Source organism: Heloderma suspectum, chromosome 5 (assembly GCF_057233095.1).
Source record: "Heloderma suspectum isolate Gila_16-S chromosome 5, 16-S_ref, whole genome shotgun sequence".
NCBI lineage: Eukaryota > Metazoa > Chordata > Lepidosauria > Squamata > Helodermatidae > Heloderma > Heloderma suspectum.
Window position 1 is genome coordinate 16,240,118 of NC_139462.1, and position 21,849 is coordinate 16,261,966.

The window sequence follows — 21,849 nt, forward strand, 5'->3', positions numbered from 1 at the left end:
TGGTATATCAGCCTATGCTGATAAAAGGTGCTTCATGCCACTGGGTCCACCTGTGCCTCAAGTGACAGTTCTGGATCCAAGAGCACCCCCAAACTATGAACCTGATCCTTTAGCAATAGTGCAACCCCCTCCAGAACAGGCTGAAATCACTTAGCTGGGCAGATGAACCACCCACTAACAATACCTCTGTCTTGTCTGGATTGAGTCTGTTTATTGGCCCTCATCCAGTCCATTACTGTGCCCAGGCATTGCTTCAGAATATCCACTGCTTCACCTGGGTATGATGAAAAGGAGAGATAGAGTTGGGTGTCATTGGACATTGATGATATCTTAGCCCACACCTCCGGATGACCTCTGGTTTCATGTAGATGTTGAACAGCATGGGGGACAGAATAGAGTCCTGTGGAACCCCATAGCGTAGCTGCCAAGGCACAGAGCAATAATCCCCCAGCATCACTTTCTGAAATCAGTCATCCAAGGAGCGGAACCACTGCAGTGCACTGCCTCCAACTCTCAGCTGAGACAACCTATCCTGAAGGATACCATGGTCAATGGTATCGAAAGCCACTGAGAGGTCCAAGAGAATCAACAGAGTCATACTCCCCCTGTCCCTCTCTCAGCACAGGGTGACCAAGGCAGTTTCCATTCCAAAACCAGGCCTGAAGCCCGATTGAAATGGATCTAGATAATCAGTTTCATTCAAGAGTGCCTGGAGTGGTCTGGCAACCACCCACTCAAGCCTTGCCCAGGAAGGGGATGTTGGCTATGGGTTTATAGTTGTATGTATATATGTATGTATGTATTTATTAATTATATTTCCATGTCACCCAGTAGCCGAAGCTCTCTATTAGCATAGTTGTTAACATCAACCTGGTCCAGAGGGGTGTCTCCACCAGTGATTTACTCCGAGCTGGCTGTGTGTTGAGGTTGTTAGGGATATATGATGTCGTGGCCATCCAGCAGCCACCCCGGAGCTTATCAGGGAAAACCCAGATTTCCTGACACTGCTTAAAGTCTGATTCTTTTCCTTAAGTTGGGTTATCCATGGTTTAGTTGTTGTGTGCCCCAACCCCCACATTTACCTCAGGTACGGGTAGGCTCGATAATGAGCTCTAACCTGTGTTTAGTCAGACTTAGCATGAGTTTTCCTCCACCTGCATTCTAGCCGTCTTCTCTCTTGCTTCATTACAGCCCCCTGTGGATTTCTAGGGACTTTGGAGGCTGGGTAGGTACACCAGGTGAGCAGAGAGGTAGGATCCACTCCATCTCCCCTCTATTCAAATAAGCTGGAATGGCAAGACCTATTGTACAATCTGGCCCAATGCTTTTCAGTGGAATGATTCATACATTTAGCTGCTAGTCATCAAATATTGAGAAATCAAGTGATATATGTGTATATGTGAAAAAGCCCTCTATTGCAGATCTATGTTGTCCTTCATTGTAACAGCCAGGTCTGGAGAAGGGAGGAATCCCCACCCCCATTATTTCCTTCCAGACTAGCTCCCCTTTTTCTTTTATGGACTTCCTAGTAACTTTTAGATTCTCCCTTTTTTAACTGAGTTTCCTAATCCAGGGTAAAGATTAGATAGTGTTGTAGGAGTGGTTTCAATTCACATTTGCATTTATTTTCAAGGCTGAGATCTGTGTTCAGATCATTTCCACACAAATGTAGAACGTCCATCTGTCTTTGCTCCAGCAAAAGTGGATGGATGAGTCGTTTGAACATCCTACCCAATAGCTATTTCTCTTCTCAGAGCCAGTGTGGCAGTGGTTACAGTGTTGGACTGGGACTTGAGAAATCCAGGTTCTAGTTTCCACTCGGCCATGAAGCTCACTGGGTGACTTTGTGCTAGGCACTGACTCTCAGCCTAACCTACCTCACAGGGTTGTTGTGAAGCTAAAATGGAGAGGAGGACCATGTAAGCCACCTTGGGTTCCTTGCAAGAGGAAAAAAAGTGGAATATAAATGTAATAAACAAATAAAGATAAAAATTCCATTAATATAATTAAGTCCTTGGCTCGGAATTTATGAAGTATTTGACCCTTGGGCCACCGGCCACAAATCAGGGTAACACTGATTCATACACATCTGACATCTTTGTAATATCATGTTTTGTTTTAGTTCTCTGTTGCTAATGTGCAAAGTAGGAGTGGATTGTATACTCTTTCTGAAATCAGAACACAAGCACATGGTAGAGGGAACTTTGATATATTTCTTAACTTCTTGAAACTAGGTAAGAAGTTAAGAAAGAAAAAGAGGGCCTTTTCTGCTGCAGCACTTTGGTTATGGAATAAGCTCCCTAGAGAGGATTGCCTGGTACCTACATTGTACTCTTTCTGGCGCCAGGTGAAGACCTTTTTATTTTCCCAGGAATTCTAGCATTTTAGCCTTTTAGTTCTGCTCTTAAATTTGTTGCTGTATTTTAAACCTCTGCAATGTTGCTAGGTTTTATGCTGGTTTTACTTTTATACTGTAGTTTTACGCTTTTATATTTTATATTGTTTTTATGCTGTATTTGTGGTTTTAATTTTTGTGAACCACCCAGAGAGCTTCAGCTATTGGGTGGCATAGAAATGTAATAAATAAGAAGAAAAGAGGAAAGAAATGAGAAAGGCCTTTCTAAAGAAGCTTGATGATTCAGCATCAATGAAAATTTGCAGTGTGATTCATGTGCAGGATGAGCTGGTCAATCTTGTGAAGGCTCCCCAAAATTGAGTTAAGCATGTGCATCCCACTTCCAAGTGGTGAGAAGTTTCAGGAGTTCCAGCACTTACCCAGGGTTCAGTTTCCTTAGAATCAGGTCACTGGAGGCTGATGGTATTTCTGTACATAGACACACACACACACACACACACGCTGAGCATAAGATGGGGTTCACAGCATTAACACTCCAACATTTTCCTGTTACCCATCAGATGTCTAGGGAAATCCATGGTGCCAAGCTTTGGCTATTGAGCGGTATAGAAAGAAAGAAAGAGAGAGAGAGAGAGATCCTTCAGAGAGCAAAGTCAGCTCTCTGCCTCCTTTTCAGACTCAGTTCCGGCACAAACTGCTTTTTAACTCACCTGCTTTTTTGTTCTTACCTCAAATTCAATTAGCACATTCCTTGGGGGTGGGGAGAGGCCTTCCATTGACAGATCTAGCCAGACTAAACTTGACCAACTAGTCTGACCCATTCTAGCACACTTTTTACAACCATAGGGTTGGGATCCTTGAGAGATCTTTCAGATTGACACCCCCACCCCCCAAAAGAAATCTCATTACAATATAAATTGGGGAGAGGATGGAGCAAATGCTTTGCTTTCAGCAAATGTTGGTAAATAAATTAGAGGGTTTGATGCCCTCTCTGGGAAACCATCCTAGAAAACTAATTAGAGGAATGCAGTTCTGGGATAGCCTCCCTGCAACAGGCTATTGTGGGAGCAAAGAGCTTCATGAGGTTTGTAAACATCTTATGATTTCTGATGCCCCATTTGTGGCCTTTGCAAAGAAAGGTCTTTTTCTCTCTGCATCTTATCTCGGATGTTTCCCAACTCTGCCACATTTATCAAGAGCATGACCAGCTGGAGACAGGAAGCTGAGTGACATAGTTTCATCCAATAAAAAACTTGGGGTGACTTCATGGATGGGTTTTGATCACATCCAAGTCTCACTGATCATCCTCTTGGGGGTAAAAGGAAAATTTATGTTGGATCCAGACTGAGTCCCATTAAATCAAATGGGACTTCAGTTAGTCACAACTAACTGAAGTCCCATTTATTTCAGTGTGCCCACTCCAAGTATGACTTAAGTCTGGATCAACCTTTTGTGTAGACAGTTAGCAGAATCATGTGGTATAATTCAGGGGATAGGTGGGGGAAGTGTATGCTCGAATGCTCCCCCTGGGGGGCAGGGAGGACCCCTTCATGAAATGTAGCAAACTAGCATATCAGTGAGAAGGGTCTTGTCTAGCTGTCTCACTGACTTACTATTTGACTATGTGCAGAGACATAGGTGAGGAGCATTCAAACAAGCAACCCCTTTTCTGAAGCTTAAGTGGTATAATCCAAGAAAAGTTTTACCACTTGATTCTACTGATTTTATAAAGTGTTCGTAACTGGGAATGGGGAGTGCCTCCTTGAAGCATGTGGCTTGGTTTGCCTGCTTGTGTCATTGCAAGATATTTGATCTAGAGGCGCCTTTCTGAAGTGCATCTACTCTGTACTGTAGCCTACTGTGATCTGAGCTGATAGGTTGGTCTGTGGGGAGTAGACCTCATGAACTGAGACCTCACGTACTATGACTGTTTAGACTTTATGAAGGTTCATGTGCCCAGCTCAGCCATTTCCCCTGCTTCGCCCCCCCTCCCCTTGTGTCTTTAAAATATTAGCATAGAAAAGCAAAAGTACAAAGCAGCCCTAAGAGGCATGGAGGGGTAGGGGGAAGAGAGAGAATATAGGAAGGGTGCATTCACACTTAAATTATCATGCAGCAGTAGTTCATGCCAGCAATAAAGCAGCTATCTTATGTATTGTCTGCACTGTCAGTACAGTGGGGAATCGACAACTCCTGTTCACTTCATTTCTGTTTATCTTGGTATGTTTTGTGAACTGCCCAGAGAGCTTCAGCTATTGAGTGGTATAGAAATGCAATAAATACAATAAAAAAATGTCCATATTTACCAAGGTGAAGTACATTACTGCAGAACCTACTGCTAGAGTATACTACTGCTGTTTGAGAGGATAGGTGTGAACATACCCTAGGTTGGCCATGCAGATAGTCACATACTGCTGTGATTTGAGAGTGCTATGTGTGAATACAGCATACCCTAAAAGACTGCGGTCTTGTGCCCATGCTTAATTATGGGACTTAAGGAATGCACAATGTTTGTTCCCAGCTACACTGGAATTGGTGACAGCAATCACCAATTCCTTGCTCAGCAACCAAAACGTGCCATTCACTACTATCTTCCTAGAAATATTTTTTTCTTTATAAATATCTTCCCTAGAGAGTGTTTGCGATGACAGAAGCTGCTGCCTCCTGTAAGTGTGTATTTGACTTATCATTCCAGGGAGGTGATAAGTATAACATTGATGAAGCCACCATCATGAAATTGTTTGACACAAGGTATGAAACCAAGGCTAAGACATCGGCACCCATTAAAATAGTGGAACTATACCATGTGCCGGCAGAGCTGAGGGAGTGCTCAGGGAGAGTCCTGAGCCGGGAGCCTGTTAAAAACCTTATCAAGGTAAGTGGGCCAAAGCAATTCAACTTGAAAGATAGCAGAAATTGAGATAATAATTTAGTGACTCCATGCAAGTTATTACACCTCATCAAAATGAACTGCTGTGCTGTTTCATTTTAGTGCAGCTTGTGCAAGGGAACTTCTCCATTGGCCAGAATTGCCCATCTCCCACTCTGTTGCCCTTGGAATCTAGGTCCAATTAAAGTGCAGGTTTTGAACTTTGAAGTCTTTTACAGCTTGGGACCAGGGTACCTGAAGGATTGCCTATCTCCATAGGCATCTGCCTGGACATTAAGATCTACTTAAAAAGTCCTTCTCCAGGAGCTCTCCTCAAATGAGGTCTGGTCAGTGGCTACAAGGGGAAGGACCTTTTCAGTGGTGGCACCCCAGCTGTGGAATGCCCTGTCCAGAAAAGCTCACATAGCACCTCCTTTGATATAATGTTGGCATTAGAATACTTTTTTTTTCCCCCCAAGGCTTTTTAATCTGTGCCTGTTTTAAATTAATTTTATCTGGTCTAAAGTTTTTATGCTGTTTTTAAAACATATTTTATTGATTTACTAAGTAATCCTCAATGGGTAAGGAGTCCAAACAACAGAGTAGTCTGATCTCAGAAGCTTTGTTATGGCCAAAGCCCTGCTGGGTTCTTGCTGGCAGGGCAGAACAAATGTTGGAAGCATATTTGGCCTCCTTTTGCTACCAAAGGGGAAAATCAGTTAGATGGGCTTCAGAGCCCATCTAACTTCCCATCTGTGCTAGGGGTTGGTTGGTTCGGGCGGAGAGGGCTTAGGATGCCTGGATTCTCAGCCACTCCCTCCCCCTCCCCCTGGCACACCCTCAACACAGCCCCCCCCCCCCGACTTTAGTTCTGACCTCATAGAGGGAGCTGTGGTAGAAACCTCCACAGTGCCTGGGAGGAGCCATGTGGGGGGCTTCAACTTCAGAAAAAAACCTCTGAGCTTGGAGCTCTGTCTATGGCCTCAGAGCAGGTTTTCTGAATAATCCTATGGCCTCTGGGCCACTGTCGAGGAACCATAGGACTGCATTCTTATTGTATGCTTTATTTTTGTTGCAAGCTGCCTTGAGAAGGTAGTGCTATCCATCTCTTGCAAGATATGCCCTTCTACCATTGCTGTGAGCTGTGCGTCATTGCTCCAATGCAGCAAAGCATATAGGATCAGGCTGTGACTAAAGCCATGGTTGCCCTTCTCCACCCCACCCCCACCCCCACCCCCCTGCTGCCTCTCAAACTTTCAGACTGAGGGTTTTGATTTTTTTTTTTTTTTTTAAGGATTGGAGAAGCACAAAACTGCATGTCATGTCTACATCGGAGATTCATGGTTCTGTTCAGCAGCACTCCTCTTGCACTGAACAAGGTTCTTAGATTGCCACTTGCTGGCTTCTCTATAGTACTACATCCATAAAGATCTGCAAGCTTCTCTACCCATTAGTATTAGTGAATTGCCCGCAAAACTGGAAATGTGGTCATAAAGATCAGCTGGAGTTGAGTGGGGACGGGGGACATGTTCTGATTATTCTCCATTTATGTTCATTCTTGATCCATTGCTTCCAAGCCCCTCAGGCACAGAGCTCTTTGCCCCTTGGTTGCTATGCGTACAAAAAGGTCTAAAGGCAGGATGAGGACTGATCTAATGGTTACCGGTATCATGTTATCACAAAAGCAGTGATAGGTCCCTAGTGCTCTCTGTGACATTTCAATGTAATTTCTAGGGGGAAAGAATATTTGAAGAGGTGAAAGCTCACAGGATCCCCCAAAACATCACCTTCCCTTCCCTCCTAGCTTTCTAACACTAACCACTTAGAAATATTTTGAAATAGGGGAAGTGCTATATAAATCTATTAAATGAATTTTAAAAACTGTCTCGCCCATGCCAGCAAAAAATATATTTTTTAAAATTGAAAGGATAAGGTGGATTGCATAAAACCATTAATTATTTGTATTTCTTAATGTATTTAAAAATCTTTATTGTGCTCGTTTCAATGCTTTCAGGCAGCTAGCGATTAAAGCACACACACACACACACACACACACTAAACAATAACATGGTTGCAGGACTTTTTAAGGGCGGGGCCAAATTGCCCCCCACCAGGCCTCCCACAGGCCAGATGATGTCAGTGGGTGTGGGCCTGGCCCGATATTACATCAGAGGACATGGCCCCTCCCCCTGATAACATCATTCCCCCCCCCCACTCTCCCCCGCCCCCAATTCTGGAAGACGTATGGAGAAAGGGACTTGGCTAGCGCTGGGAGCAGCAGCCACTCTTCCCGGTGCAGGCCAAGTCCCTGGCTTTGCATGGTGCCCAGCGCCCCTGTGAACACAACCCAACCTGTGGAAGGAACTCAGTCCACACAAGGGAGAGTGGCCACTCTTACTGGTGCAGGCCAAGTCCCAGTCTTTGTGTGGTGCCCAGAACCTCCGTGGTGGATGCAAGCTATTCCTCCAGCGGCCATTCTTTTCACCGCCAGCGGAGTCCCGGCCACCCCACCCTTGTTATCCAGGGGGATGTCCTCCATTGCGGGGGGGTGATTCCTCCCTCGAGGAACTTCAGGAGGCTCCTGTGACTGGGAAGCACAGCGGGTGGCTTAGGCCCATGGGCTGGGGGTTCTGCATCTCTGCAATAAAAGAACGAAAATACATTTAAACAGCAGAAGTAAAAACACAGCAGATTAAAATCCTGGCAGCAGATTTAAAACCAGATTCTACATATATTTACAGAAAGGCTGGGAAGATTTTTTTTTTAAGTTCTTTGCCTGGCACCAGAAGGACAGAACAGGCACCAAGCAAGCCTCCCTGGGGTGAGCATTGCGCAAGTGGGGCACCAGTGCAGGCGCTTCTGCATCTGGCAGTTGGCAGAGACTTGACCTTTCGGCACCTGCTTCCCTTGGGGCCAGAGGGCCATTTGGCATCTGCCTCTGAGTCTGCGAGGGGCAGTGTCATGAAGGTTAGGACTGGCAGCTGTCTTCCCCAAGGGCCCAGGGCCCCGCGATCCATCTCAAGGCCACCAGACCAAGGCAGCTTCTCTGCGATGCTTGGCTCAGAGGGCTCCTGGTCATCCTCAAAAAAGAGGAGGCATGACACATATTGCCTGACAGTCTGCTTTTCCAGCTTGAAAAGTCACTGGGGAGGAGGGAACTTTACTCCCCAAGGCAGCTTTCTTCTTTTCCCTGGTCATGCAGGGTTCCACATATGTGTTTGTGAAGGCAAACATGGATTTGAAACCATACAGGGGGGAAACTGCTGCGAGGTTGAGTTACAGCAGAGAAATGGGGAGGGGAAATGCTTAAGTCTCCTTTCTCCACTGCTTCTCTGTTCTCAAAACACCCCCCACCACACCCCTCCCACACTGTAATTAGGCTGTAGTTACACACATTTGAATGTAATGTGTACTTTGGCTCTACACCTGAGAGCTGGTTCAGAATTTAGTCCAGCCATGAGCTCCCCAGGTAGCCTTAGGGTACCCTCTCTCTCTGACTCAGCTCTCCATCTGCAATATTGGGGTAATACCACTGGCCTAACTTATCTGATCCTTGTAAGGATAACTGATATAATGTATGTGAAGTGCTTTGTTAAATACACTGAATATTATTTTACCCTGATGAGACATTGCAAACAAAAAATGCATGTTTATAAAATGACTGAGACCTTATACAAACAAACCTAATACCTATGATTTTTAGCGGACACCTTCTGAGCCAAAATGGGAGAAGATTAAATATGGAGCCTGGTACCTTCATCCAAATAAATGGAAGAAAAAAAAAGTAGGCGAGCAGGATGAAATTCCTGAATCTCTGAAAACCTTTCTGCATATAAGGAAGAAGAAAATCCAAAAGGTACTGGAAATATCAGTAACACTCTCTGTTGTGACAAGCCACAGGCCATCCATAACGTCAATGGCTAGCATTCCATGAGCTTTTCTACATGAGGAATTTGTTGTGCACTTGTTATTCCCTACTCAGGCTTGTTTACAGGTACTTTAGACAAAGCCCTCCTTCCCACGGAGCTTTTATCCTGCTATTGAGATTGCTCACTCATGGAAGATTGCAGGTCCTTTTCATGATGTTGTCATCCTCCAGGGCACATCCAGAGGTATTTCCTGGTTATTCCATCTCAAAAGATCTGGAACTAACCAACTATTTTTAAAACTCAGAATGCTGCGCCACTACAACGGCCACGAGATAGTGCTGTTTCATTGAGTTCTGTGGAACTTTGAAAATTAAAAGCTTCCCCTCTCAGCAATCATGTGGTCGCTCACTGGAGCCCGCAGTAAATGTGGAAAGGCTCCAGAACAGGAGGACTGCAGAGTTTTTCTTTAGTGTAAAGGCAGAGAAAGTTGTGACCATCCGGTTTTGCTTTTGTTTGTAAACAGAACTTTCCACAAGTTTTTTTAGAGCAGGGAAAATGGGGCAAATGAGTAGAAATGAACATCACCAATGGGTAGATGCAGGGAAGCAAAGAGGCTTGCTCCCCACTCCCTCTCCCCACCCCACGTTCAGTGAAGCTTTTAAAATCAGTAAGCCTCTGCATACCTTTGTACTTCCATACATAACAGCCTCATTATGCTCCCCTCCCCACTCCTGTGCTCAGTGAATATTTAAAGGGACAGGCAGCGATTGCGCACGCAGGGTCGAAACTGTGTCCTTCAAAGCAGCAGGGCTGACTCCCATCCCCAAGGCAGTGAGTTACTTCTGGGTAGACATAAGCCCCCCCCCGTCCCATCCAACTCATCCCTTCCACAATTTAGTGTGACTTCCATGAACCTGCACTGAAGCCAACTGAGATCACATGGACTTCCAAACTGCACTGAAGCTGCTGTGACTGGAAAACCCGCCACAAATAATTTTTAAAAACCCAGATTTAGGGTAATAAATGCTGAATCAGCTGTGGGGAGGGGCATGTGTCATCTGACATGATCGACTTGGGGGTGGAGCAGAACTGGAGTAAATGCGCAATGTAAATGGACCCCTAGACTCACTCCAAAAACTGCAGGCTTCTCCTTTGTCCCCTAGGGGGTGTCTCCACCAGTGATTTACTTAGAGCCAGCTGCGTGTTGAGGTCATTAGGGATAGATGACGTTGTGACCATCCAGCAGCCACCCCGGAGCTTATCGGGGAAAAAACGGATTTCCTGAGACTGCTTAAAGTCCGATTCGTTTCCTTAAGTTGGGTTCTCCCCAGTATAGTTGCTGTGTGCCCCAACCCCCACATTGACCTCGGGTATGCTAGCCCTGCCAGGGGTGTGCCTTTCACTGTGACCCAGGTCAAGGGGTGTTTCCCATCCCTGTGTGTTTCCCATCCCTGCACAAACCAGTTAGTGTCTACTGAGAAGTATCCCCCATTGTGCTCAATGAGGCTTGTTCCCTGAATGCCCACATCAGAATGTAGAGATTCCCTTCAACTGAAATGGCACAGTCTAAAGCAGAAATTCCCAAACGCTTTAAAGTGTGGATTCTCTAGTTGTTTGGTTTATTGCCTTAGGAAGTAACCACACCTTCATTATAGAGATCCTGCGCAGCATTGATGGGGGCTGGTTTCCCATCCCTGTTTTCTCCCTCTCCTGTCTTTCCCAGCACAAGCATATGTGTGTCTACTCAGAAGTAACTCCCATTGCGCTCAATGAGGCTTGTTCCCTGAATGCCCACATCAGAATGTACAGAGATCCTCTTCAATTGAAATGGCAGTTTAAAGCACATTCTTCAAATGCTCTACAGCGTGATCTCGAGGCTCCTATTCTCTGTTGTTTGGTTTATTGCCTTAGGAAGCAATTACTTCACAGCTCGTTATAGAGATCCTATGGCTACAAAGGGGGCTGGTTTCCCATTCCTGTGTTCTCCCCCACCCCTTTCCCAGCACAAACATGTGTGTGTCTACTTGGAAGTAACTCCCATTGTGCTCAATGGCTCTTGCTCCTGAAATGCAGGTGCATCTGGAGCTAAAGTGGGAAGGGGGGGAAGCCTCTCTTAATGGTTGAGCAGCCCTTGCCAGTCAGATGACGTTCACTCCAACCCCCACCTGGAAGTATGTTCTGTGAAGCGATTTTTACTGGTGCGGAACACTCGCCCATGGAGTCCTGCATGGACCAAAGCACAGCAAAGCTGATTCCTTAAAAAAAACAACCCAATACTCCTCCATTTGCTTCTCCTTCTTGGAGAAAGGCCCCTGCTTACACACAGACCTGATTCATGGCTCCTTCCCTTGTATAGTATGAGGATAATGAGGAGTCATCTCTGCCCATAACCTATGCGTCACTGGGCCATCTTAGCTCCCATTGAGTCACAGCACCTGTTACCTGCTATCAGAAGTCCCTCAGTCAGGTCTTCAGAGGTATTTTCTCAGTACCAAACCATGCTGATAGTTTTACTTACAGAAATCTTACAGAGTCAAGAATTGACTTACAGAGTCAAGAATTACAGCAGATCCTGAGGGGTAATGTCAACTAATCCCCCTCCTATAGCAGTATTTAAGCATTCTGTCATGTGAAAAATTAACAAAATGTCTTGTAGGATGAGGGGGAGGAAATGCCACTCCATGGAACCTATGCCTTTGAGCGATTCCTTGAAATGAAAGGCTACAGGAAGCCTGCGGTGAGTAAACCTAACTGGTCATGGCCTACGCAACTGGAGATCAGAACTGGAGTCACTGCAGCTTTGTGGAGGCAATGAGTTGAATCCAGACTTGGTCATGCTTACAATGCCACACTGAAATAAGTGAGATGTAAGTTAGTCATGGGTAACTGAAGTCCCATTGAAATCAGTGAGTCTCCTCTCAACATGACTAGGTCTGGATCTAACCCACTATTTTTATGTGGTCAGTCTACATCAGACTTGTCCAATAGAAACTGAATGTGGCCTACTACTGATGTGTATGGTGCCTGCTGCTTGACAGCCCCTCATTTCTGCCATTCCAGTTAGGCAGGAAAATCAAGTTTACCATGTCCCTGATGGGCCATCATACATGACTGACAGGCTGCATTCAGTTTGACTGGTTGTAAGTTGCGCAGGCCTGGTCTAGATCATCTTTCTCAGCCCTAGGATGCTTTCGGGCTGAGGAGTTTTGGTGCATCGGATGTACTGATTTGGCACACTAAAATCCCCATGTGGACTGTGCCAACCTGACTGTCAATCCATGTTAGTCCAAAAGGCAGACTAAGGGATCAGCAAGCTCATGTCATGGTGCTAGACTACAGGCAGTCTAGAGATCTAGTAGAGTGAGAAGCAAGAGGCATGAGTCCCTGGGCACAAGGGGAATCCACCAGACTGTCACTCAGCGGAGCAAGCCTTCACATGCACAAAAGCCAAGCAAACATGGTCAAGGCTGGTTATTGTCCAGGCAAATGCCAAACCTAACCTGGAAGCTTTTATTGCCTAGCAGGTCCCGGGAAGTTACTCTGAGGCCTCAGGGAACATTTTAGCCCAGAGAATCTTGTGGCTCATCATAAGAGGTAGCAGAAGGCAGATAAGAAAAGTTCCTGGGTCTCGGCCTTCCAGCTCCCACCAGTTTCTTAACAAGATACCTCCCTTTGTGTGTATTGTTGCAAAAACATCTCATTTAGCACTACTCAGAACTGTACAAAACTGCTGCATGAACACAACCTAAGATTCTCAAATGAGGGGCACCATGAATAGCAGGAATGAGGAACAAATTTTCTGCCAAGAAGGAGACACAATGAGGGAGAATTACATGATATTAGTTTGGGTACCTCATGGGTGCTTCCAGACAAGGCTTTTATGGTGCAATCACCCTGCTTATCCATGCAATTTAATGGGGGTGGGGGTCCAAATGACATCATCCACTTATAATCCTTCCATGTTTCCCTTCACTTCTTCCATCTTTTTTCTTACTGTAGAAAATCTGTTAAGAAAGAAAAGATGGAATAGCTGCACCACGTCTTCTGATAGTGCTAGGACCCCTCCACCTGGAAGCATCCTCATACAAAACTTTTATTGTGCAATAGCATTGCTTCATTCATGAATTTTACGGGGTGTCCAGACATTGTCACCAATCTGTAACCATCCTGTAGTTTTTCACCACTTCCTCCATCTTCTTTCTTATTAGAAAAAAAATCAGTTGAGGAAGAAAAGATGGAATAGCTGCACAATGCTTTTTGCTTGTTAGCGCTGGGAGCCCTCCATCTGGAAGCACCCTTCATGGAGAATTGTAAACATTTGTGCTAGATAAATCTTCAGTGGAGCTGACAGTTTGCTGGGGATAGAGTTTCCAGTCTGTGGGGCTTATGGTACAACAGCGCTCTGAAAAACTAAGCACAATGTTTGTGTTTGACTATAAGGCTGGAGACAGACAACAGCTTTTAAGAGAACTGAAAGTATAAACAATGATATGGTAATATTTATCATGTGTGGCACTAGTGTTCAAAATGCCTTAGTGCCTACATACATCTTCCAACCATCTTGTAATGTAGGTCAATATTATTATCTCCTTATTGCAGGCTGAGGCTGAGAGAGAATGGCTTTCCAATGGCCACCCACACAATTAATTCATGGTTGAGGCAAGATTTTAATTAGGGACTTCACAGCTCAGCCTCTTAGGTGCTTCACATGTATTTCTTTTGTTCCACTGCCACCTCTAGCCAAACAGACTTTTCAGAAATCTGCAACAACGCACAAACTAATCTGTCTCCAGCCTAATATTCTGTTCTCTATTTAAGAATTGTCACTTATCCAGTCTGTTATGCTTTTGTGTTGTATCGTCTACGCTTCTCACTATGTATTCTGCTCTGTGATAAGATACAATCAAACGTTTCTCAAAAGGATATAAACAGCATAGCTGCTGGCGTCTGAAGATGTAAAAAATGTAAGACTTCAGAAGACTGTGCTGTGCAAAGTAAGGGCAGCCATGTCTAAATGTTACAATGCAGCTGCGTGTAACGTTAGTTGGACACCTGTTTCTCCCTTGCAAAGTGCCCTCAGGAAGGAGCAGGAATGGACAGGTGCTGAACCCTTTCCCTACTTTTCCAGTTTCCCTTGAAATTTTGCACACACTCCCACAGCTCTTTGTGCCCTGCCCCCTGCAGGTTCCAAACCATCATTTGCAAGGTAACACAGATCTTTTTCACTGTTAGTTTAAAGGTTATATATGTTACATTTCATATGTTACACCTAAGATTTTTTTCTGAGTGAACACTGAATAATCTAAGGCTGAATGCAACAGATTCATTCTGCACATGTATTCATTAAGGAGTCCTGAGCGGCAGTAGTCCTCTGCTGAATAAATGCTTGGTGGCAAACTTGGATGTGATGCCACATAATGCGTGAGGTACCATACTAGAGGATAGCAAGTATTAGTCACAGTTGCAGGCCAACCCAGAAGAACAGGAGCCCTTTGCAATCTGGTTTTGAGGCAGAAACTGCTGTGGCCAAGCTGGTGGTATATGTCCTTTGTTGGGAGAGTGACTGCGTTCTTGTTGATTCTCCGGAATCTCTGAAAACTTTTGATACCATTGGCTGTAGTCAGGGCCAGCCCTCCCGGAAAGTAGGGTGAATCTCCCTGCTCAGGTGAAAGATCATGTGTGTGCCCCCCCACCAGGGGGGCTGCATGCCCCAATGTTGCCGTATGCTCATTCCGAGTACCTCTCAGAGTAAGGCATCGGCAGGTGGCTGTTCCAGGCAACCACATCAACCGCTTTCCTGGTGAGGCAAATGCCGCAGGAAGAGAGTGGCTGGTGTGGCTTTCCAGGCTGATTCCTCTCTGAGCGATTGTCAGAGCGAGGCATCAGCCCACCTGGCACTCCAGAGAGCTGCACTGTCTGCTTTCCTTCTGCAGCTAATGTCACAGCAGGAGAGCAGCTGGCACAGCTCTCCAGAAAACAAGCTAAATTTGGCCATTTTACGCTTCCATGGTGATTAGCTATCAAAATTCAGTGGCAAACTGGGTTGTTTTGCTGCCGCTGTGAATTTCAGCAGCAGCAGTGGGCTGCAGGAGCTGCACTGGGCAGGCTGTGAGGGCTGCATGTAGCCCGTGTGTTGCCCACCTGTTACAGATGGTGCTATTTGCAATAATTCTGTTCCTTCCTTCTGAGTAAATTTCAGAAGCTGGCAGTAGGGGACCCCTGTTTTGCCCCTTGGGAGTTATCCTGCAGGGTTCCACAGGATTCTACTTGTATCTCATATTGTTTTTAACGTCTGCATGAAACTATTGCAGAAAGTCATGAGGGGATTTGGAGCACAATTACGCGATTATATTTCTACTTTTTCTCACATTCCAGTGGGGCAGTGGAATCCCTGAACCACTGCTTAGGACCAGTAGTTTACTGGATGAGGACAAACAAATTGAAACTCCATCTGAATTAGATAGAGGCGAGGCCAGTGACTGAATACTGAGAGTGTGTAAAAAGTGAACGGCCTACTCTGGTTGGGTTCATGCTCCCCTGAAGGTGTACATCTGAATTTAGGGGTGAGCCAGTGTGGTGTAGTAGCTAGAGTGTTGGACTAGGAGCTGGGAGATCCAGGTTCTAGTCCCCACTCGGCCATGGAAGCTCACTGGGTGACTTTGGGCCAGTCACAGACTCTCAGCCCAACCCACCCCACAGGGTTGTTGTGAGGATAAAATGGAGGAGGAGGATTACGTACACCGCCTGGGGTTCCTTAAAGAGGGAAAAAGGCGGGATATAAATTAAATAAATAAATAGAAATACTCTTGGACCTTGTTTTGCTCCATGTAGCAGCTATGGTCAGAAGTGCCTATTTCCAGTTTCACTTGGTATGCCAGGTGCACCCTCTCTTTAATGACTGGGACTTTGCTTCTGTAACTTCTAGATTGGACTACCATAAAGCACTCTACTTGGGGCTCCCTTTGATGATTTTTGGAAACTATTGGTCCAAAATAGGGATGTACAAATTTTGTTAAATCCATTCTGTCTGTGTTTCGCAGAGAGTCTGGCCTCATTTGTTCTATTGGTTTTTTTTAAAACCAGAATTTCATTCTACTTGCGTTAATGCACGTTAGTACTAATGCATACTTGTGCACTTGCACAAATCTGCATTGGTTAATGCGAATTGGTGCACATCCCCCACAAAAGTGAAAAATGGGTCTGTAAGGCCACAGAATCCATGTGACTCAGAAAAAGCCAGTCCACTGTGGAATCCTCAGGTCGGATTCATAGAAATCCAAACTCATTTGAATTCATTGCAGATTTCTCCAACATTCCTAGTCCAAAATTGTTTGCCTTTAAAGTTCTAGACAACCTAGACTCTGCTTATCGGAAGGGATGCTTCCCACCATGTACCCAGGTCTTCATAAATCACTTGTAAGGCAACTCCCACACTGCACACAGATTCCCATCTCTGATTTCCCTTCTTGGAGATGCCACTGCCAGTTGTATAACTCTCTGACCAGGACAGTTTGCCAATCACCCTCTGTTGGCTTATGGGAGGAAGGTGCAGGATTGTCTGAATAAGGATTTTTAAGATGCAGAACTGTTTTTATTTCTTGCTTATATATATTTTATACTTATGGTTTCATACATGTAATTTTGTATTGTACTATACTTTGAGTTTTATTATATTTTACTGTAAACCACTCATATTGCTCCCTATGTAGTGGCAAAGAAATTTAATAAAGAAAATAATAAAAGTAGGAACCTATGGTGAGAATCAGCAGTATTGCAAGGGGAAAGAGGCACCAATCCATTTGTTTAAAAAAAAAAAAAAAAGTTCAAACTGGGTTCAGATTAGGAGTATTTTAGAAGTATCAAGCTTGGGTTAAGATTTTCATTAGGGCTGGGCATAGTCAGCATGTCCTCACCCCTGCACAAAAAGTAAAATGCATTTTACAGTGCAATCCCACACATGTCTATCAGTAGTAACCTGCACTGAGTTCAATGGAGCTCACCCAGGAAGGGTGTATAGGACTGCATCCTAAATTGTCCACATGGAAAATCACGTTTGTGTACCCAGAACAGTGTTGTTGTAGCTGCATAACAAGTAGGAAGCCAGAGAGCAAGGCATTCCCACCACCTACCCATGTCAGAAATGGCTTCATGAGGTTCACATGCAGTACCTCAAAAAACTTCAGCACAGCCCAGCAAGACAATACAGTTCGGTTATCCCCAGATTAAACGGCCCAACTAGACATGCTCTGGGAGATCTGAGGCTGGATCTCCTGGATTTTTATTTGCATTTATGTAGCTGTGCATATGGTGGTGGGGAGTTGGATTGGGGCTGTGCCACTGGAAGGTTAACCTCTGATCCTTTTAATTTTCTGCCATGCTGTTTCTGCTTTGTGTTTTTTAATTGTTTAGTTATTGATTATTGTTTTATTGTTATTTGAATATTGTTGCCTGCTTTTATTTTAATAAACCCTTCCCCACCCCCCATCTCAATGCCATTTCTCTCCTGGAAACTGCACCCTTTATGCTATTAACTGGACGGGCAGGGGGACAGTGGCCGCTCTGTATTTGTCTTTTTTCCCAAGTTGGGTAATAGCAACTGGTGGAGGCAGATTTCTTTTGGGGAAACTGCATGTGGAGGAGGGTTAACCTCCCTTCCCCAACACTGCAGTTCCCCTCTCCAAGGCTGCTTTTCGTCAAAGAAAAGGATGTTGCAAGATCTGAACATGGCTCTCCCATGCCATATCTAGTGTGCTCACAAATAGAGTGGGGGGCACTGAGACTGAGAGACTGGTGGCTTGGCTCAGTGCACCAAGTGTCTTCATGGCTAAGGTGAGGTTTGAGCTGGGGACTTTCCCAGTTTACTGTACTCATTGTGCCAGCACTCATTGTGCCCATTATGCAGCTGCTGAAGATACAGAATGTCTGTCCATAAAAAAGGTTACAGCCCTAGCCAGGATAAATAACTTATTTGAACAATTTTGCAGAACAAACAAACTCCAAAACAACAATAAAGAAATTGCAGTGGGCACTGAAGGCACAGATTTGAAACCCAGACACACTGACCTGGTTTGCACAAAACAGTAATCCATGGTTTGTTGCCCTACCCAGGGTTTGTCTAGCAGACAATTGAACAGACCATGGTCTGATTTCTCAGTCCCTGGGTTGTTTGTTTACATCCTCCTTCACCTGCTTCCTCTGTGTATCCCAAATGCCTTGGCAGTGTAGTACTGTAGTACTAACGTTTAGAGCAGCGGGGGGGGGGGGGTACGACTTTTGCCCATTGCCTCTGTAGCCTGGTGAAAAAACTCATGGTTCTGGATTTGCATGTAACAACAACCCATGGTTTAAATAACATAACAACAAACTGTGGGTTCTCTTTCTGGGTTGTTTGTGGTTACTGATATAGGGCAGGATAGAAATGTTTTAATACATTAATAAATAAATTCAACAACCCATGAGTTAAATAAACCATGGGTTAGTTTATGTGTGAACCAGGTCACTGTTTGTGAAAGGAACTAATAAAACTAGGCCTGGCTGACATTGCCTTATTCCATTTCACATGATGTTCTGAAAAGCAGAATAACTCTTAAATTATTAATATCTCCCCACCCCTGCACAATAGGCTGGTGTAGTAAAGTGCAACATGTAGTAGAGAAGGTAGGCAAGCAGGATTCCTCCAAGAGATGAGAGTTGCCCCAATTCAGCTGCACACACCAAAAACCCAACTATGTATGCTTGACTAGTTATATCAGGCTGTGGATGGAGATGCACATTTAAATATGCATTCCATTGAAAAGAATAGAGTGGATAGATGGCACATGCATTCAGATGCTCGTTCAATTTACATCCACAGTTCCTAACCTGACAAGTAATGATCCATATACACTAGCTTTCTTATGCACATTTCCTTCACTGGATTGGGTGAGTATATGCTTGGAGTGGATGTTCCATTTAAAATATGTTAATGCACAAACACCTCAGTATAGATCTCCAAAGGCAAAGATGATACCCAGGTACCTACCAGTAGAAAATGGGGAGCAGGAGGTTGGGCGAGGGCTAACTGTGCCAAATTTGACACCAACATTTTCCCTTTCCTTTCCAATCCCCCTTTCTGTGACCATATTAATGCACATTTATACATGATAGGACCAAGCTGTTCCCAAGTCCAAACGTTTTGGCAATCTAACAGGGAAAGCCAAAACTCTTAAGACAAAGAAGAGCAGGGAGAATAATGCTGAAAAAGAGAAGGCAAGCAGTTCTTCAGCTGAGGACATGAAGAAGCTACATGAAGATAAAATAAAGCAATTCAAGAAGTCCCTTTTCCCTCCCATATCTTTGAAAATGAAAACTTTCCACTCCTCCTATATCAACTTTTAATGTAAATAAATTGTTTTAGACACTTCCTGGCTATGTGTGGTATCCACATATATTTTGTTCTCAATTGCTCCCATCGCTATGCACTACTCTTGTCTTCAATCCAGTTTATACATTCAGGAGAAATGAATGGTGAATTTTACCCTGAACCACTTTAGGCTGTAGCTGGAGAAGGCGGCATGTTGAACTCACCTCTCAACCCCTTCACACAGAAAAATAATACGTTAAAGAGAGGTTAGCAAAGTAGCATGGCAGGGGAAAGAGTTCTGCCTGGTTTGAAACAAGGAGAACGGCCCCTCCCAAAGCCCAAAGGGATCTGGTGAACTTATATGGGGCATAGGTCTCCCAGAGATATGTTAAATTAGGCTATCTAGGACTTTGTGTGTTAAAACCAATACATAGAGAACTGAAGGTAACACATTGACCCTAGACTTATTTGTCTCAATCCAGCCAAGTCATATACCTGTGAAATCTAGCTTCTTTATGCAAATCTCCAGCTTGAGTAGGAACAGAGTGTCATAAGGACTATATGTGCAATTCCTTCCTCTGATCTTCCTTCCCAGATTGCTTTCCTGGAGCCCTATCAGAAAGTGGGTGACTACCCTTAAATCGTTTAGGAGGGGGAGCAGCCTGTGTGTGGATTAAGTCCCCTCAATCCTTCCTCTCTGATTCATGTGACTGCTGCTTTTCTAATTGGGCTCCATATGCACAGCCCAGAGGCTGCGTGAATACACAGATTGATGGGCACCACAGGAGCTACATCCATATGATCTGTTTAGTAGGACTGAGATATGAAATAGTGACATGCTCAAAGCTACCTGGACTGATATTGGTAGCTAAAGAAGGTTCCCTAGGTCCTAGACCACAAGTGCAGAACCTGTGGCTCTCCAGATTTTGTTGGATTGCACCCCCGCATTCCTGACCATTGACACTGCTAGCTAGGGTTGATGGGAGTTGGAGTCTAACAACATCTGGAGGACCACAGGTTCCCCACACCAACAGTATATCTCCTGGACTACACTAGCCATCGCAAAGATGTTTCTTGTGTTGATGTAACATTTGATTTGGATGTCAGAAAATGGTTAATGTGCCATGGAATATGAATTCCGTACCAAGAAATAAGTTGCATTTTACCACAACAAAGCTATAGTCCTCCATGTATCTTATTGCCATGATGTGTAATTTTGTGTTTGTCTGCTTCAGTTTCTTCTACAGATGTTGGCTGCATGTAATACTGACAAGGCAGTAGAGGACAGTGGCCATTCCTCAAGGAAGCCATCTATGAAGGTCCTTGAAGACCTTAAAGAGCGTTCTTTCTCAGTCTCCTAAGTACCCATCTTGGCCAGCTAGAGTTTACTTAAATTTTTATAAAACCAAGCCAGAAAATTACTCATACCGAGTTCACCAAAGCTGTCTCATATTTCCCACCCACTCCTCCTTCCCTTCATTGGAAACTGCTGAGACAAACACAGTTTGTTAGACACATAAGGAAGTGAAAGAAGAAAATGGAAGGCCAAGGACACAAAATCTGAATAAAGATCACGTGTTAAAACCCTGGAATATTACTGGAATGCTTAAACATACCTATTATCTGAGAATGGAAAGTGTTATTCAGATCGTAATGTATCTTAGAAACAGGATATTTATTGTAAATATGAGTGTAATGTAACTGTGAAACATGAAAGTTCATGTAATGCATTTTAAACAGTGGCTATACCTAATAAAATACCTTATTTCACTGATCTGTGGCTGACCAACATGACTACCCAATTTTGAATGTCAGCTTAACATGGATATTTTGTTTTCATTATGGTGGGGGGAGGGGATGGGGGATAGAGAGGAAACTTGTCCTGTGCTGATCTTGACCAAAAAAAAAACAGGGCAGCAAGGTAGGCCAGTAGATGCAGCACTTCAGAGAGCTCCAAGTAAGACTTTTTCCAAGGTTTTGGCCTGAACTGAAGCCTTTTATTCCTCCAGGGCCACATCGTCTCTCAGGTTCCACCTCTTCCCTCAAGGAGTGGAAAGCCTTAAAGGGACAGTCCACCCTCTTGGTTAAGAAATTACATAAGAAAAGCCCTGCTGGATCAGACCAAGGGTCCATCTAGTCCTGCATTCTGTTCACACAGTGGCCAACCAGCTGTTGACCAGGAACCCACAAGCAGGACACGAGTGCAACAGCACCACTGCAGCCTGCTTGTTCACCCACCTCTCACTCTGGCTCAGACAACAGTGGTGATGAAAAGGAGGAGCAGGAGACGCCACGGCCTGCTTGCTCTCTGGCTCTCCGCTTGTCAAGCAAGCAAGCGCAAGCAATGATGAGAAAGCGCATAAGGAGCAATAGCAGATGGTGAAATAGTGGTGGGAAGGTAGACTCACTGGGA

General features: G+C 44.6%; 1 protein-coding gene across 1 annotated transcript in view; it reads left to right on the plus strand.

The window, feature by feature from the left end:
* The window catches only part of LOC146343623 (protein FAM47E-like), a 35,462-nt gene extending 14,253 nt beyond the window's left edge, over positions 1-21,209 (plus strand). Inside the window, exons 5-8 of the mRNA XM_084855396.1 lie at positions 5,052-5,231; positions 8,929-9,081; positions 11,751-11,831; positions 20,672-21,209. Of these exons, the coding sequence (XP_084711522.1) occupies positions 5,052-5,231; positions 8,929-9,081; positions 11,751-11,831; positions 20,672-20,797 (540 nt within the window). The 3' untranslated portion in view covers positions 20,798-21,209. The remainder of the gene's footprint in view (positions 1-5,051; positions 5,232-8,928; positions 9,082-11,750; positions 11,832-20,671) is intronic.
* The last annotated feature ends 640 nt before the right edge of the window (positions 21,210-21,849 follow it).